Source organism: Ambystoma mexicanum, chromosome 14 (genome assembly GCF_040938575.1).
Source record: "Ambystoma mexicanum isolate Mex_15411 chromosome 14, UKY_AmexF1_1, whole genome shotgun sequence".
Lineage (NCBI taxonomy): Eukaryota > Metazoa > Chordata > Amphibia > Caudata > Ambystomatidae > Ambystoma > Ambystoma mexicanum.
Genome location: NC_090940.1, coordinates 560,468,884 through 560,487,334, shown reverse-complemented (window position 1 = coordinate 560,487,334; position 18,451 = coordinate 560,468,884). Strand labels below are relative to the sequence as shown.

Here is an 18,451-nt window from a genome sequence, read left to right as displayed (position 1 = left end):
AAGTGAATCTTTAGGGAATAAAAACCAGACCTCATTCTAGTAAGTGGGTCAGGTACAATACAATGCGAGTAGGAGAGCAGTCAATGGGATCGACGCCCTTGGCATTACACCAGATAAAGTGTTTCCATTTACAGGAATAGCAGTCTCGGGTGCTGGGTTTTCCCACTTCCCTGAGTATGTCCATACATCTCTGAGGGAGTTGAAGGAGCCAGGCCGCTAAGTTCAGAGTTTGCGGGCATGGGTGCAGTGTTAATCCCCTGTCCTGAGATAACATGTTGTATGGGCAGGGCAGTTTCATAGGAGGGGAGAGGGACATCTCCATCAGATGAGAACCAGGGTTGGCAGGGCCACCAATATCATGGTGACTGGTTCCTGGTGCATCTTGTGCACAATCTTGTTTAGTAAGGGAGTCTCGGGGGAGCAGAGGGGGGAGCAAGGGGTGCTGGGGTAAATGCATTTCCCTGACCATGCTATCCAGAATCCGTTCCCCTTGGAGAGGTTCTGTGGGTACCTGGTGGCGTAATCTTGGTATTGAGTGTTCTCCAGAGTTGCGAACAAGTCGATCTCTGGGAAGCCCCATTCTGCAAAAACGTTGGAGATGATGTCTTTGTGTAGTCACCATTCATACTCTACGGGCAGTGGGAAATCTCTGCCGAGCATGTCTGCCAGAAGATTGAGGAATGTATCAGGACAACAGGAACATCTTGTGTTTGAGAGCCCATATCCAAATGTTTTGGGACTGTTTGGATAGCCCTGAAGAGTGTGTGCCCCCTTGTTTGTTCAGGTAGTACGTGGCCGTGGTGCTGTCTGTCAAGATCAGGACTGTTTTCCCCCTGTAATTGTTTGAAAACCTTTCAGTGCTTTGAATACCGCTAATAGTTCCAACAGATTTATGTGGTTGGACGCTACTTGTGGCTTCTACTGCGGGGGTGGTGAAGGTTTTCCTCCTTCAAGAAGTTTTGCCTCGACCACCACTGCAGAGAGAACGAGGGCTGGCGAGACAACTACCAGATCTTCCTATTGTCCGCTGGCCTGACACCACTGGCTGTTAAGCCACTCTTGCATGGGCCGCAGACGCGTGTGAGGAAGTAAATGCAGAACGCCATCATTCCCAACAGGCGCATGGCCTTGCGTACCATCACTTCCCGACTGGCTACATACGGAGGGATCTGAAACCGCATGTTTTCTCTCCCCCCTCTCGTTGGAGGGGGAGACAAGACCGTCTTTTGGCCGAATTAGAGTTCCCTTCAAACTGTTTGACTTGACTGGGGTTTAGGCTGGATTTCCTCTCGTTGATGGAGAATCACAGACTGAATAAGCGGTCAATTGTTTTCTGAGTGTTCAATAGGCATGTCTTGTAGGACTCCCCTGTAAATGTGCCAGGCGTTGAGGTACGAGTAAACCAGGACGGATAGTCTGCACAGGTGTGCTTCCGCTAATGGCAGTACCTTTGTAAACACCCTCGGTGCAGAGCAATTCCAAAGGGGAGTACCTTGAACAGATAGCGTTTGTCCTCTATCATGAACTTTAGCTATTTTTTTTGCACCGGCAACATCGAAATATGAAAGTATGCATCTTTCATATCCAGTGTTGCCATGTAATCTCCCTGTTTTAACAGCGGGATTACTTCCTGCAAAGCGACCATACAAAACTTTTAAAGTTTGACAAACTTGTTCGCTGGGTGCAAGTCTAGCACAGGGCGCATGGTGAGATCCTTTTTATGCACAAGGAAGTACACTGAATAAATACCCTTGTATACCTGTAGAATAGGGACAACTTCTATGGCGTCCTTTTCTAGAAGGGTCTGCACCTCTTGCAGTAGGATTTGCAGGTGGTCCGGCGTCCGGAGCCTTGATCTTGGTGGTCTGAATTGAGGTGGTCGGGCTAATTCTATACAGTACATGTGGTCTTGAGTACCCACTGGTCTGTTATCCCCTCCCATGCAGCAAGGAAAGATGTTATACACCACCGGGATCTGCAGGTCACTTCTGACCAGTGGCTGAAGCGCCTCTGGGATTGGAACCTTGTCCTCTACCTTTCCCACGCTGCTGTCCTCTGGGTGGATAAGTTGTGGATGCATTAGACTCTTGTCCCAAATCCCAGTTTCCTGCATTATACTGGTTCTGGGAAAAACGAGATTGTCCATGAAAGGACCGGCGGGAGCTGCTTCCTCTCTGGGTAATTTGTTGAAGGTACTTGTTTCATGTTCTTTCTTGGCTGTTCCAAGAGCATCGTTCACTGCCTTGCCAAACAGGTTAGTCTCCTCAACGGGTTTGTTAAATCGGTGCTGCTTGGGTCTCTGGCTTGAAACCGGAGTTCCTCCGCCATGCAGGTCTCTTGAGCAAGGTACTTTTTGCCAGGGTTCTTTCTGCTGTCTCGGCAGCATCCAGAGTGTTTTTGAGCACATTCTAGTTCACCTGCTTGCCTTCGGAAGCGATGGCGAGCAACTTGGTCCGTGTAGATTCTGGCTCTTCTTGCAGACCTTCTTGCAGAAGGTTCCACTGGACGTCTGCATAGCTGGCCAATAGCATGGTGTTATTGGCTATACGGTTGGAAAATGCAGCAGCAGTTGTTACCCTTTTTCCCAGTGCATAAAGTCTCTTTGACTCCTTATCGGGTGGTTCCTCTCCTGTAGGCAGGCGAACAGCAGCCCGTTTTCTAGTAGTGGTAACCACTAAAATCTGGAGTGGCATGACCCTTGATGTAGGCAGGGTTGGTCGGAGAAGGCAGAAACAGCTTCTCCACCCTAGGGTTTACCGCCCTGTTCTGGGCTGGCGTCAACAAGGAAAGTGCCAAGCTCCTCTTGATTGAGTTCAACAAAGGCATGATCTGGCTGGCCGGAGGTTTTCCTTCGAGTATATTCTCCATGAAATCAGAATCTGGTAAAGCCTCTTGAGTGGCGATCTGAAAATGGTCAGCCGCCTTCTTCAAGATGGCGTTGAACGCCATCTGGTCATCCACTGCGGAGGCTTCAGGGTCCTGGGTGGGGAGTGGGGGACGTCCAGGGTTGAGCATCAACCCGACGGCTGTGCTCCCAATTGTCCACAAGACCCGTCTGATCATCCACATTATAGTTTTCCAGAAAGGTGCCATTCTCATCCTGATCATAAGTGTCCATAACATCACCATCTGTGAGGACACAGGTATACTCCTCATGTGGATCTTCCAAAATCCTTTGAAATTTGGATACAGGCATAGAAGCAAAGTCTGAGGCCTCTTGGGAGCAAGGGTCTCATAAGACATTTTTCTAATCTGTCCATACATCCCTCAAATCTCACTGGTCCATGAAGATGAACCAGAAGGGTCCAGGGGAGGAAAGGGTTCATCTTCCCTGTGACATCGAGATTTGTCCTCTAATGTGCCTGACAAAGGCACAGGACTCACAGCGTAGTCCTGACAGGATTAGGGGCGCAGTGGCGTGTCTTTCGTCACGTCTATAGGCCGTTCTTTGTGCTTTGCCGCCGCTTCAGTCTAACTGCCGAAGTAATCCTTGCAATGCTCTCAGCAATGGTCGGAGAAGCTGGGCGGTCAACCGGCTGAACCAGAGGCTGAGAAGTAGATTGATGCCACCAGGTGAACTGGAGGCTGAGGGGTGGATTTCGATGCCACTGGGTGAACTGCAGCCGAGGGGTGGATTTTGGCACCACCAAGGCCTTAATCGGCGTCTGCGCGTACTCCTGGAGCACCTCGACGTCCAGGTGTTTTTAGTGTTAGCGCCCTTTACTTTGGATTGCCCAGTCGCATGCCACGACTGCGTTTGCGGGGAAGGCTGCCGATCAGAGGATACCTTCTAAGATTTGAACGGTTCCATTGGCGTTTTTGGTACGCTTCGACAGTGCCGCCGAAGCAGAACCTTGGGTTGTGCGTTTGGTGTTATGATTGTGTGCGCCCCTGTCGCCGGGTGTTTCCCCCACAGCGTGACTCACGTCAGGCCTTGTGGGGCCAGGGACAGGCGTCGCGGACCAAGGGCAGTCTGCCATTAGGTCAATGGCTTCCGACACGGAGGCCTGGTCATAGTTAGTTACCCTATCACTTTCGGCGGTTGCAACAGCAGGGGGAAGAACATTCGGCCTGCAACATGCCGTAGGCCACCCACCGCTTCAAGCAGCGCTCCTTAAGCGTCTTGGGGTGCAGGAGTCTACAGGCCGTGCAACTTGCTTCATTGTGGTCGAGGGGAAGACGGTTGTTGCACCGAGTGTGCGCGTCTTTTCACGTATATTTGGCCCTGCAGGAGGGACAAAATCTAAATGGCGTCTTTTCCATAGCGAAAGACAGTTACAGCGATGACAGAACCCAGGGAGCAGAGAGGGTGGAAGAGGAAAGGCATACTTGTAAATAATATGTCCACCCCGACCTCACTCTCCCTACTGTGTAGGCTGGCCAGAAGGCCCGACCACGTGGACGGCAGCACCGCCGGGATCAACAGTCGTAGAATGTCTGCAGCAGTCTTCAGCTTTGTTTCACAGGATTCAACTGTCAAAGTGACTTAACAGGAATAAAGACAGTCGATGATAAAGACAAAAACGCCATCTCTATGCAAGAGCTCCACATTAGGGCGACGAGTAATCCAGTCGGAAAAAAACAATCCGAGGGACCATGGCTCGTGAGGGATTTTGGGTACACTACACGTCACGGTAAGGATAGTGTTACAGACACGCCTATGCCGACGTCCCCTTTCGATCCTCTAAAGACAAGATGCAATACTCCGCAGTTGCCACTGGATGTCAGACCATATGCACAGCATGCGATTCTAAGCAGATTAACAAGCATCAGAAACTACATTAATGATGTCACTTTCTCCTCATCCCAACATCTACAGACTGCTTTCGATTTTGCTCCATAATTTACTTTTAAAAGCAATACATTACAAGCAGCTTTCATTCCCCAATGGCCTCTTCGACTGATTTAACCTCTTTCTCCTTAATTTCTAACAGACTGGGCTATTCCTGACTTAAGCTCAACGCGCTACTGCCCGGTCGTAACCACTCTTTGCAATCCTTTATCTTCTGGTACAATCACTTGAGTTCAAACATGTTATGATAATTCCCTTCTAGAAGAAACCATCCCATTACTCCTTTCTACCTTCCAACTTTCGTCCAGTTTCCCTTCCACCTTTCCTTTTGCAAATTCTAGAAAGGATAGTCTTCTTGCAATTATCAATTTCTATTACTTCACATGATTTTCAGGTATTCAACCTCTGTTGTAATCAATACTCATTCTCTTTGTATCTACTCATTCTGCCCTGCGATTCTCTGGTTCAGTTCTTCACTGGCTTTCCTCTTACCTTTCAGATCAAACTTATTCAGCATCTTATGTGGGGCAATGCTCAGCAGCTCTTCCCGTGCGCTATGGAGTTACCCAAGGAATCGTACTAGGACCCCTAGTCCTCCCACCCCCCCCCCCCCCCATTTATTGCTCACCTCCCTTTAATATAGCTCTTTTGATCTATTGTGTCACTTTTATGCCAGTGACACATCTTTTCTTTTTGCTTGTCAATCAACTTTTCAGATGTATGTTCCCATTCACTTCACCTTAATCCTGCAAAATCTGCGATTCTTCATTTTACGTTTTCAATCCTCCAGTCAGTGCTCTTCCTGCTCCAATCTTTTACACACTTCCCATCAACTGCGCAAAATCTGGTCATCTTTGACTCCTCCGCTTTATTTTTTTCTTATCGGCCCATATTGCAAAATTGAATCTACAAAATGACCCATTTGCGACATGTCATGCGACTAAAAACCTCACTTCTTTTGGCTGTTCCCATCTTGGCTACTGCTCAGCACTTCCGGTCAGTCTGCCTGCGTATGCATTAGTCCCACTTCAAACTATTTTAAATGGTTCTGTGCACCTTTTTCTAGGTCTTCCTCTTTTGCCCCTCTTCACTGGCTCACTTGCCACAATCCTACATTTTCACTTATGAATAGTGTGTGTAAAATAGGTTTATTCTAAACCAAAAGAAAATGTCAAACGCACATAAAATTAAAAAAAATCACCAATTACATACATAACATCAACAGTAATCATCATATTATATAATTAGATTAGCATTCCAAAAAAATAAAAGCAAGTTTGTATGAAATCTTTAAAAATTAAACCTGCCCTTCACCATAAGTCTTCGGGCACAGTGCCACACAGTTGTGACTTGTGCTAAATAGATTGTCTCAGATTCTGATATGGTCTCCGATATTCTAATTTTTGCTAATTTGGATCGTATATTCACTCAGGTACCGTAATAATGACAGGTGATTACCACTATTCTAGCAACTAAAGATTCGAGAATAACTCCCTCTCCTGGGTTTTGCTTCTTGTAAACCTATTCTTTCTGGTTCTTCTTCATAGGTGATTTTTTAAATAGTCTTGTGATTTCAGTAAACAGTTTGCGTAACTGTCAGGATTTTATCATACCTTTATTCCTTCTCAAAAGCTGGTCTCTGACCTTAAACGTCTATCTTAATCTAACTTTGTAACTAGTTGAGAGATGAAGAAGTTACTAATCTATTTCCACTTAGTTCTCCTTCCATTTTAGATTTAAGAAAAAGGATAAGTTCACCTTTTCAGAGGTTAGGGAGATCAAATCTCTCCAATTCTCCCACTTGAGATCCTTTACTCTTCTTCTTAATTCATAGTATTCGTTATCCTTATCTTATAATTTCGCCTCTTTCCTTTTACAATGAAGGGGTATTTGTCTGCTTTTCCCAGTGTAGCGCTATCCATCTTCTAGATCTGTCTCTTCATATTTTCTTCTGTCAGATTATGCTTTCGCTTTATAGTCTCCGTCTTTGGACATATATAGCACTCCCTCTTTCTCCCCGAGTGTTTGTCCTGTAGTTTTAATTTCGCTTAATTTGTATGGCCTTCAGCTTCTCCAATAACCACCATTCCATTCCCTTACTTTCCAAGTTAGACTTTTGTTCACTTGACTGGGACGAGTATGAGCAGTTCCATACCGATCCCCCGGCGGCCTCCCGTTCTCCCGGTTACCTTGTCTTTTCACAAATAACGTCATCGGGGCTCTATTCACTCAGGGGCTTGTCTTTTCTTTCTCAGTTTCTCTGGTTACTTTGATGTCCCAAACACCATAGTCCTTCTGGACAGAAGTCTGGCTCTTCATGTATCAGCACTCCAAGCGGTTTTAACCACGTGGTAGTTTCAGCATTATTTTGTGGACCACTGGTACACCACGAGATCTCTGGTCATGACACCCACGGCTTCTTGCTCTATCCATCTTACAGGACACTGCGTGTTTAGCAATCCGATTTTGGTACGCAAGGAGGTTCCAGACTTGTGGGCTTCCTGTGTCTCACTCTCCTGCCATCGCAAGTACTAGATATCCGTGGAGCTTTTCAATATCTCCCTCACCCTCTCTCCCTCCCTCCTCCCTCCTCCCTCCTCCATTCCTTCCCTCCCGCTCCCTCCCGCTCCCTCCCTCTCTCCCGCCCAGTTAAATTGAGCTTTCCATTTAAAGCGACATCCTTGGTTTCTTGTTGAAAATAACATATGGTCCTTCTCTCGTCATACAAGTCTCTGTATGGTGTATTCTTTTCCGAGTTTGGCATTCCCAAGTAGGTTTTTTCGAGATATCCTTAAGTGAGTTCTTCACAGGAAGAGGAGTCCTTATTCCCCACAAGGGGCGTCTCTCCCAGCGAGGTCCCACTTGCCTCGAACCCTAGGGAGGCTGTTGCAAAGCAGGCTCACCTCCCTAGCCTGCTGCCGTGATAACACTCCACTACCACTGCCCACACCACCACTCCCCTCCTGCCACCCACACCACCACTAAACTCCTACCGCGCACCCCACCACCATCTCCACCACTCTGCTCCCTCTGCCCAAACCATCACCACTCCCCCTTGCCCACACTACCACCACCACTCCCCTCCCTCACACCATCAACACTCCCCTCCCATTGCTCACACCATCACCACTCCTGTCCCACCACCGCTCCTGCCGCCACTACTCCTCCTCCTCCTCCCCTCCCACCACCATCACCATGATCACCACCCCTCCCCTCCCGCTGCTAAAAGTAATACAGCCATCTTTCATCAATTACCATTCGTCTCAGTCACTCCTTACTCTATCCCCATCACACACTTGTCTCAGACTCGCACTGGAGAACCATTAAAACTCCAAAACCAATACCTCATATTTTTCAACTCTCTCTTCCAGGATATGCAACTTCATCCTTCTGGTCTCTTCATCATTCACCACCTCCACTGCAGACCTCTCCTAGTACACTTCACACCTTCCAGGTTTCCTTATCCCCTTAAGTATACATACTCTCTCAAGGGTTGATATGCTTACTACATGCCAATCTAATTCCTTCTCCCCCACCCCGGGACATGAATGTGCAGAGGGAATCTTTCAAAAGGGGCTTAATCCCCATCCAGTGTCTTCGCAGGCACTTGCCGTGTAATACCAGCATATTGAGTCAATAGTAAGTGTTCGGATTCTGGGTAACAATGTCACCAGTGTTGCCAGCAAGTCTGTTTTTATCCCTGGTAGTTTAATGGGGGTAGGCGAGAGCCCCGCCAGCGAATGAAACTTGGATTGGGCAGTCTCTGCAATTGCCACATACACTTGCAGCTTCTCCTTGCAGCTCTCTCGCACTACCCTCTTCCTGAAAGTCAAATGTTGGCCATGTCATGGTGCCTTGGGTTGTATTGTAGCAAGTTTCTTAGCTGCACACATGCCTGCTTTCGCTTACAGTACACCCCAGTAGAGGTGGCAAAAGACCATCTGCTCAGTATAGGCGGAAGATTCTAACTTGTCAGTCTGGCTGGAAAGGAGCTGCAAGTGGAACACATTATTTGAGTACGATAAGTGTGGCATCTCGGGCTGGCCCTAAAACCAACAAAAAGTGACCACTACCAGCACAAACACAGCCCGTTGACTTGTTCTTGGGTAGATGGCCCCTGGGAGAGTCTCAACCAAGTCTTTAACTCACTGATCTTTTCACGGAGAAGAAATGTCCCTGCATATCCGTCTTTGCCCTGCCCAGGGGCAGTCCAACACCGAAATGCTAGGCAAGTAAAGTAACCAAGTAAAGACTTGATTGAGACTCTCTCAGGGGCCATCCACCCATGAACAAGTCAATGGGCTGTGTTCGTGCTAGTAGAGAGTTTCCCAGGCCCCGCCCTTTGTTTTGCATACCAAGTAACTTCGGGTCTCACCCTAAATTACCAGGGGAATCCAGACGTGGACCCCTTGCTCAATGCTCTTAGAGAGGCACAGCTTCACCTCACTGATGATGCCCAACAAGGCTGAAACGCGTGTATGGGGTTGCTGTGGTACTCTTGTTCAGAGTAGAATTCCCTCGCATTTCGGTGCTGGACTTCCCCAGGGCAGGACAAAGACTGATATTCGGGGGAATATCTTTTCTGTTGAAAGAACAGTGAGCTAAAGACTTGGTTAAGACTCTCCCAGGGGCCCATCCACCCAAGAACAAGTCAATGGGCTGTGTTTGTGCTGGTAGAGTTTCCTAGACCCCCCCCCTCATTTTGCATATGAAAGATACCAATGCTCCTCATTTTGCATATGAAAGATACCAATGCTGGAGAAATACAGTTACATGTAAGTAGCTAAAACTTCTCTTTGCGAACGTGTGCAGAGTGCTCCACGTGCCTGCTCTGCATATGTCATTCAAGGCCTCCCCTTTGTGGAATGCTGTTGACGCCGCCCTCCCTCTGGTGGAGTGCGCTGATGACAGTCTAGTTAGAGGGTCACCTTTCATCTGATGCCAGTGGGTGATGCAGGACGAAACCCAGCATGCTAGACTTTGTTTGGAGCTATGCTGTCCAATGGCACGGCCAGAGAAAGCAATGAACAGTCGGTTTGCGGATTGGAACTCCATGGTTCTCTGCAAGTAAAACTTCAAAACTCCTGCAACGTCCAGAGAGTGTAATGCTCTTTCTGCTTCAGATTCTGGAAAAAGGTTGGCAAAACGATGTGCTCAGTGAGCATCATTTTCGACAGTACCTTGGGAAGGAACTTAGGATGTGGCCTTAAAATGACGCGGTCCCTCTGGAACAAGGTAAACAGAGGCTCAAACGATAAAGCTTGCAACTCACTGATCCTACTGGCTGATGTGGTGGCTATCAAAAAGACTGCTTTCCAAGACAAGAACTTTACGTCGCATCTGTGTATGGGTTCGAAGGGAGGTTCCATGAGGACTGTCAAGACGGTATTCAGGCTCCAGTTCAGGACTGGCGTGGGCGTATGAGGATAAGTACGCATCAGCCCTTTCAGAAAGACTAACTACCGGCAAAGAGAGCAAGGATTGCATCTCCGGAGTTGTTGTGTACGCCACTATGGCTGACAGATGGACCTTGATGGGGGACAATGAAAGCCCTGTCTTAGCTAGTACAATAAGTAGGGTAGAACTTGGTCAACCAAAACCGCGAGAGGATCGAGGGCAGCTCTCTCGCACCACTTGGAAAATCGAGTCCACTTCCTGGTGTAGGTGACTCGTGTCGACGGGGCTCTCGCGGCCCTGATGATATCCCAACATTCTAATGGCAGCTTAAGATTCATCAGTTTGTGCTGCTCAGGAACCATGCCTTGAGAGATCGGCTCCTCGGGTCGTGGTGGAGGACCTTGCAGTTCTGTTGTGTCAGATATTGATGTGCCTCGAGGCAAAATCGGGGGTCGCCGGGATAGACGCTTCAGAGTCGAGTACCAGACTTGTCGCGCCCAATCCGGCACGACTATGATCATGGAACAATTCTGTTCCTTCAGTCTGCGCAGTACCCTCGCAATGAGGGGAATGGGGGGAAAGGCATAGAGGAACCTTCCGGTCCAAGCCCTTGAGAACGCGTCTCCCAGTGATTGATACCCCGGGTACCTCAAGGCAAACCTTCAGCACTTCTTGTTGTCCTTGGTGGCAAAGAGGTCTATCTGCGGATGGCCCCACAAGGCAAAAATCCATTGGATTTCCTTTTCATCCAGCTCCCAGTCGTGATTGGAAGTGTATTCTCTGCTTAGCTTGTCCACTAGGACATTGTCCACTCCCGGAAGATGCTCTGCTTTGATCTGCACCCCGTGGTGCAAGGCCCATGCCCATAGCCTTTGGGCATCTTGCGACAGGATCTGACCTCGTGCCTCCCTGCTAGTTTGTGTAATGAATGGATGTTGTGTTGTCGGTCTGGAATGTAAATACGTGTCTAGCTACCACCGGCAGGAAAGCCTTCAGCGACCACCTTATGGCCCTGCGCTCTCACACAATGATGTGGAGTTGGGACTCTTGGGTCAACCAAGTGCCCTTGGTTTGGAGGTCCGCAAGGTGAGCGCACCGGCCAGATAGGGACACGTCCGTCCTCAGCAGAAGGGTCGATGTTTGAAACGGCATCCCTTGTTGAAGATTCCGCGGAACATTTCACCATCGAAGAGCCTTGTGTAACGTCGATGGAATCTGGACGACGTCCTCCCAACATCCGAGAGCTTGTTTCCATTGGTGGTCCAGGGCCTCCTGAACCGGTCTCATGCGAAGCCTGCAATTTATGAGGAATATGCACGAGGACATCATGCCCAGAAGGGATTTGTACGAACATACCGAAGTCGGTTTCTCCAGGAAGCACGAGGTTGAGAGTAGAATCGCTGCTACCCCTTTCTGCCGATGGTCTCACCCTGGGAATGCTGGTATCGAACTCAGTAACCAAGAAAAGAACTGTCCTGCTGGGAACGAGGCAGGACTTCTTGTTGTTTATGGAGAAACATAACCCTTTTAAGAGGCCGATCGTCCTTAAAATTGCTGAGCGAGCCCTTGCAGCGGAACATGCTTTTATCAACCAGTCGTCCAAGTGTGGGAAGACTTCCATTCCTGTCCTCCTGAGCTTTGCAGCTACTGGTGCCAAGCATTTTGTGAAAACTCTTGGTGGCGATTTTAGCCCGAATGGGAATACTCTCACCTGAAAATGAAGCTCCCCCACCGTGAACCTGAGGAACTGTCTGTGAGCTGGATGGATCGGTATATGGAAGTAAGCGTCCTCCAAGTCTAAAGTTGCCAAGAAGTTGTTCTTGTTTAACCAAGGGAGCACTCCTTGCAATGATACCATCTTGAATGTTATGCGTTTGATATATTTGTTGAGCGTCCTCAGGTCCAAGATGGGTCTCCATTGACCGTTTTTCTTTCTGATGAGGAAAAAGCGGGAGTAGGAACCCTTTCCCCTCTGGGGGCACGGCACCACCACTACCACTTTCTGGAGCAGTTTTTGAACTTCGGACATGACCTGTTTTAACATGTGCACCCTGCGCGAGGATGAGGGCAGGGAAGGAAGTTGGTCTAGAAATTCTAAGGTGTGACCCTCTCTGATCACCTGCAACACCCATTTGTCCGATGTAATCGACTGCCAGTGTTGGAAGAACTGGCTTATCCTTTTCCCCCCCACCTGGGTGTGACGTTGAGGGGATGGAATCGGATAGTGAGTTTTGTTTGCCTTGTGACGTCCCCTGTGTAGAGCCACGCCTGCCTCTATGGGAGTATCTGTTGGAGGATTGGTACTTGTTCTCTTGGTACGTGCTACCTTGCGCCTTCTGACCATAAGAGGAGCAGCCGTACCCTCTGTATTTAGAAGATGAGCCCCTAAAGGGGCGAAAAGACCGACAGTCCTTATCCTTGTCCTTTAAAGAACTGATGGCTCGGGCCGTGTCCGATTTGATTCCCTTCAGGTGGTCGTCTATTTTCCTCCCGAAGAGCTCTTGTCCATCAAAGGGCACGTCTAATATCTGCGCTTGGACTTCAGGCCTGAAATTAGTAGCCTTCATCCAGGCCTGCCTTCGGAGTACTGTGCCATGGGCCATATGACTGAAGCCCGATTTGGCCACATCAACCGCTGCGTCGATGATATGATCAGAGGTTGCTTCACCATCAGCGATTATTGATCTAGCCTCTTCCTGAAGCTCTGGTGGTAAATGCTTAGCCAATTTGGAGATGCGTAGCCAAAGCTCGCAATATCATCTCCCAGCCATGGCCATCGCATTACCCGCTCCGATGGTAAGCGACGCCGAAGCCGATACCTTCCTGCCCATGGCTTCTAGCTTACGCCCGTCCTTGTGCGGTGGTGCCGACAGCGGCGAAGCAGAATTGGCAAGCTTCTTCCTAGCCTCAACTGTGATAACAGAGTCCGGTTTTGTATGACCTCTCAATCAAAGCAGCGCGGACTTGGGTGCTTTCCATTTCTTCTCTGGTCTGGACACCAGAGCCGGGGTAGACAAGGGCGTAGATAAGATCTGGGATCCGGACTCCCAGATGGTGTCGAGGAGAGGAATGGTGGTAATCGTCCTCCTGCATTTGTCCCTGTGCTCATAAAGCACAGATTTCTTTTCCTCTGATGTAACCTGAATTTTGCACAATTCTGCAGCCTTGCCTATTATTGTGTGGAAAGACACCAGATCATCCAGAGGTGAAGCATCTCCTGGGGAAGCTCTCCTCCTGGGCTTCTCAACGATGTACTTGAGAAGGGGGACTGTGCTGCTTAGGGGGAAGGACAAGGTCGTTCTTCCACCACTTCTGCCTCTCAAAATTCCTCCTGGAGAATTTTGATCAGGAAGCTCTGCCATGTCACCCAAAGGAGAAACTTGTGCTACCATTGGTTCAGCAGCCTCAAGGAAACTGTCCTCAATGACAGGTGTCACCCTAGGGTGAGTGGAAGACGCCTCAGGCTCCAATTCCTCAGTTTTCGATGGTACTTTCGTCGACTAACGCTGCTTGGATGGTTTCCCCGTCGACGAGCGTTCAGTCGATGAATGTGTTTTGGCTGGTCTCTCGCCCATCGACTAGTGCTTCATCGAATGTGTTTCGGATGGTCCCGTCGACGAGTGCTCCATGGAATAGCGTTTCGTGGAGTACATCGTGGCCGAATGGTGTGTTTCCTTCGTCGACAATTGTTCGTGGACAATAAATCCGATGATGAGGATCTTGCCATAGACAATGTCTTATGTGTAATCATCGTCGATGAGGGTTTCGTCGACGGTGTGGCCGACGACGGGCCTTTATCTTTCACATCGCCTGTGGACGGTTTCCCTGTCGACAAAAGCACCCCCCCCCCCCAACCCCCAACCGGCTTTTTGAAAACTGCTCCTTACCTTTGGAGGTAGATTTGGTTGATGAATGTTATTTTTCCTGGCTCGAGGAGTCCAGCGTAGGTAGAAAAGGTATTAACTCCAGCTTCCCCTTACTTTTGGCAATGGGAGAGGAACTCCTTTCCACTGAAGAGGACCTTCTCTTCGAAGTTTGCCTCTCAGATGGAATGCTGGAGTGGACAGGAGCGGTTCTGACAGACTCTTCGTCCGAAGATCGATCCCTGGGTTCCAGATGTAAAAGAAGACTTCTGTGCCTGTCCTGAAAAGTCTTGTTGGAAAAAGTCTTGCAAATATCACATTTCTGATTGTCATGTAGATACAAGCAGTAAATACAATGTTCATGGGGGTCTTTCATGTAGACTAACTTCTTCTTGCACCTTGTGCAGTCCCTGAACAGAGAAGGCTTTTTAACATCCTGCGATGCAGCCATTCTGAAGACAAGGTTTACACAACGATTTTGGGTCAAAAACAAGAGATATTTGTCTCAAAAACCACCTGAGACCAAAGCCCCTAAACAGGGGAACAAATTGGAATATATTTGAAAATATATTCCACACAAAAAGTAGAAAGAATTGAAGAGCTCAGAAAGCTTGAGGATTCCCTATGTCTGTTAGACTGCGATGAAAAATCTGAAAATGGCTGCCAGGGCAGAGCTTAATCCCTGCCACCTCATTGGTTGGGGCTATAAAGGACCAAAATGAGGTGGAGGTACTACACAATAGAATGTCTCATAGGCCATAATGGGCTATGTACATGCATGGTTATGTAGCAATGTGTGTATATTAGACATTTTTTAATCTGTATTTTCATCACGGAGGATGCCCAGTCTGACGACGGGTAATATTCAAGCATCTGAATCTATGCAAGATCCAATGCTGGAGAAAGAAAATATAGCCCAGCAAACAATGAATTCTCACCACAGGTGGTAAGGGTCCATCAACTGGAGGCAAACTATGGGTCAGTTCTGTAGAACTAACCCACATTGAATATGCATAACAAACCCAATGACAGTGGCATAAACCGAAGGCCAGGAACAGTACAGAGGGTGCCAGAAGTATAAAAGACTCACTTTAAAATCCAAGCATAGTGAGCAGTAACAAACAAAAAAGCCAGCAAGGGGGCTCATGAGCAGTGGAAAAAAAAGAGAGGAGAGAAAAAGCTGGCAAAGAGGGTGGGTGGTGAGACCAAGTTCAAGGATGTGCAGTGCCTCACATGTGCTCTAGCTTCCCCTTTATACACTGCTAGATTGTCACACTTGCATTAACTAGTCTGCATACCAAGGGACAGATACCCAATATATCTGGAATAAAAGGGTATTGAAAGAAGGAGCAACATGGAGCACAAGAGAGCTCAACAAATCATCTGCAGCTTCAAATCTTTAATGAGACTCCACAACAACCATATATCTGCAATAGAAACAACTTACTGGAGAACCTTGTGCACCTAAAAGGAGGGGGAACTAATATGAATACACCACTGACTAACACACACACAGGATAAAGTTGTCAAACCATGTGATCTGTGCAGCAGCAGATCTTGTAGGATAATCCACACCAGCGATCACAAAGATGATCCTAATGTAGAGGCCATGGGCATAGTATTGAGAGGTACAGAGAAACCGGTGACCTTTTAGCAGTAACAATCACAGAAAATCCTCTTCATTACATCATCCTTGGAATGCCAACACATTGAATACTAGGTTTGGGTCCAATTGTGTGATGAAATGGCTTCCTGTGGATTTGTAGAGTTGCTAGTACAAATCACAATGGCACACCCTCCAACAAAAAAACAAAAGCGCTGTCCATTTTCTGAAACTGGATCAAAGAATGCCAACCCTGCTTTTCCGCACCATTTACCATTTTAAGACAGAAAGCTGGTATGGCAGAAAAGCCTAGTTTTAGATATTAATGGGGAATGAAGAAAACTACATCCAAATATCAAGAACAATCTGAACATGCATTTAGTATCATTAGTATCAACATGGCACAGAATTCACAAACACACACATTTGGAAATCCGTCCAAAAACATTCCCCACAACTTGTTCCGAGACTAGGTTAATTTAGCATTTTACCTTGAGCCCTAGTATATCTGTTGACAGGCGCTTGATGCGGGATTGGACTGAAGATAGAGTGAATCATTAGAGCTGATATTTTTGGTCCAGAGTTATTTTAAGAGGTATTTTGGAAGTGCAATTATCAATTGCGACCAGTCAGTCAAATTAAGTGGGGGACTTAAACAGGACAATTCCATTCATAACCTGGTTGTGTATCTATAAGATTAGAAAATCAACCCATTGTTTCTTCAGGGGCACTTTTCTTTGCAGATTATCCTCCCTTAGACCTGAGCCTCCAAGACCATGAATGGATTAGCATCTTGTGCTTCATGAAAAAGTTCTCTTGCATACAGTCCCAACACTTACTGCACAAGCACAGCAGTGTTCGGAGGTCCACGTACAGCAATGACCTAAACCTACCTTGCTGGCAAGGGCAGGAATGTTCATGGAGTTGGTCGCAAAGCCCATGCCATAGGCCATGGCAGACTCCACCCCCAAGAAGTTGGCCACCAGCTTCTCAAGCTGCTCATGATTGTCCAGGTTGCCTGTAGAAAGACAGAGCCTAGTTATAAAAAAAAGATGGGTATGACATCTACCTTGCCAGGTGAGAAGAGGAATCCATCAACATCTAATGACAGGTACGCATCCATCAAGTTTCACTTTACTATCATGATGATGATTCTAGCTTTATTTTGACCATTTTGTCATAAAATCAACATCAAAGTAATACAATATGTACATGCATAGTTATCTCGGCATTGAGATCTTACCACAAACCAAGTCAAAACTACAGCAATCACTGAACTGCCATGGTACTATTTGTGCTTACAAACCGGTCTCATTTGCTCTGTGGTTTGTCTAAGAAAATGTTCTGTAGCAAAAATATCATCTTTCTTTGTACTTTTACACATTATCAAAGCGGTTTTCCAATCTCTGATACCATAATTAATCAAAAATATTATTAGATGTTTGGATCTTAAACTAGCATATGATGGGCCCATAAATAAAAAGTGTTGCTAAGTGTAAAACAAACAGACATTAGGTACACATTGTTGAAGGTCATTGTTTCCATAATGTGGCCAACAGCAATGTGTCTACCTGCAATTTTGCAAACAATGAACATGTATAGAAGGTCCTGTGAGTCGATCCAAGTATCCCTCATACTGCCCAAGATATTTGGTCATTAAATATAGGCTAAGAGGATACCTGGTACCCTCCCAATACAGCCTGCATTACATTATATTCAAAGCGTTCTTTAATCATACCCGTGGAGCCACCACTACACAATTCGGGTTTATCATACTAGGGGGAGGACCAAGAGTATCTGGCACATCGTTTTTACATTGCACCCGTTGTTACTTCATAAAGCGTCTCTTTATATATTTGGAGTTAAATGTTTGGTGTTAACCGCAAACATAGCCAGTAAACACTTGTTTAATTTTCAAGATTTTGTTGGTAGCGCCCCAACTCAATTGCATTTGGGACTGACTTGGGCAACCCTAAAACCAGTTCTAAAAACAAATCTCTCGAAAGTGGCTAGAGTAGATGTACAACAATAACCCCATATCTCTGCACCAGGCGATACAGAGTGTTTGGTTATGCAATTGTAATGTTGGGCCTACTGTCTTCTTTCCAAAGGTCCTACCAAACTAGGGTCGATTCATCAGTGTGATTGAATGTACAGTTTGCTTTTGAAAAGCCCCTGAGCCATCTCAGTAAAAACGAATGCTAAAATAATCACATTATTTGACTTCCTCTAGCACATCACCATTGGCCAGATTATGCAATATTTTATAATTCTATACTTGGAGCAGAGTTTTCTTTTTCACCAAATTCAGCTCAAGCCTTGCTTCTTTACAGAATTCATTAAATGTACGCATCTGCTCTTGTACAACAGCCCCCCCCTTAATCTCTCAAGTGCTCGGCGGGGATGAGGGTAAGGTTGAATCATCAGCAAACAGCAGAATTGGTATTAATTCTGAATTAATCATTAAAGTGTATGAAGGCAGGCAAAGTAAATGTATGACTATTCCATTAATAAACATAATAAACAAAATAATATTGAGCCCAGTACACAACCTTGGCTGTTTTGTTGACCATAAAGAGCTCTGTATTCTCGTTCCTAAGCCCCATCGAATTGTGATTAGATTGTAGTATATACACAATAGCAACAAGCAATTTGGGAGCATTTCATCTTTCTAAAAATATCTGCAGCTCTGGCTTCGGTATACCTTGGAATGCTCTTTTCAAGTCAAAGGATAAGTATAAGTTTGGTTTATTAAATACTACATGTTTTTGTATTATAAGATATAATACAAATGCT

General features: G+C 46.8%; 1 protein-coding gene across 1 annotated transcript in view; it reads right to left on the bottom strand.

Moving 5' to 3' along the window:
• SPTLC2 (serine palmitoyltransferase long chain base subunit 2) overlaps positions 1-18,451 on the bottom strand; it is a 475,564-nt gene that overhangs the window by 297,111 nt on the left and 160,002 nt on the right. Inside the window, exon 6 of the mRNA XM_069637917.1 lies at positions 16,549-16,673. Coding sequence (XP_069494018.1) covers positions 16,549-16,673 — 125 coding nt within the window. The remainder of the gene's footprint in view (positions 1-16,548; positions 16,674-18,451) is intronic.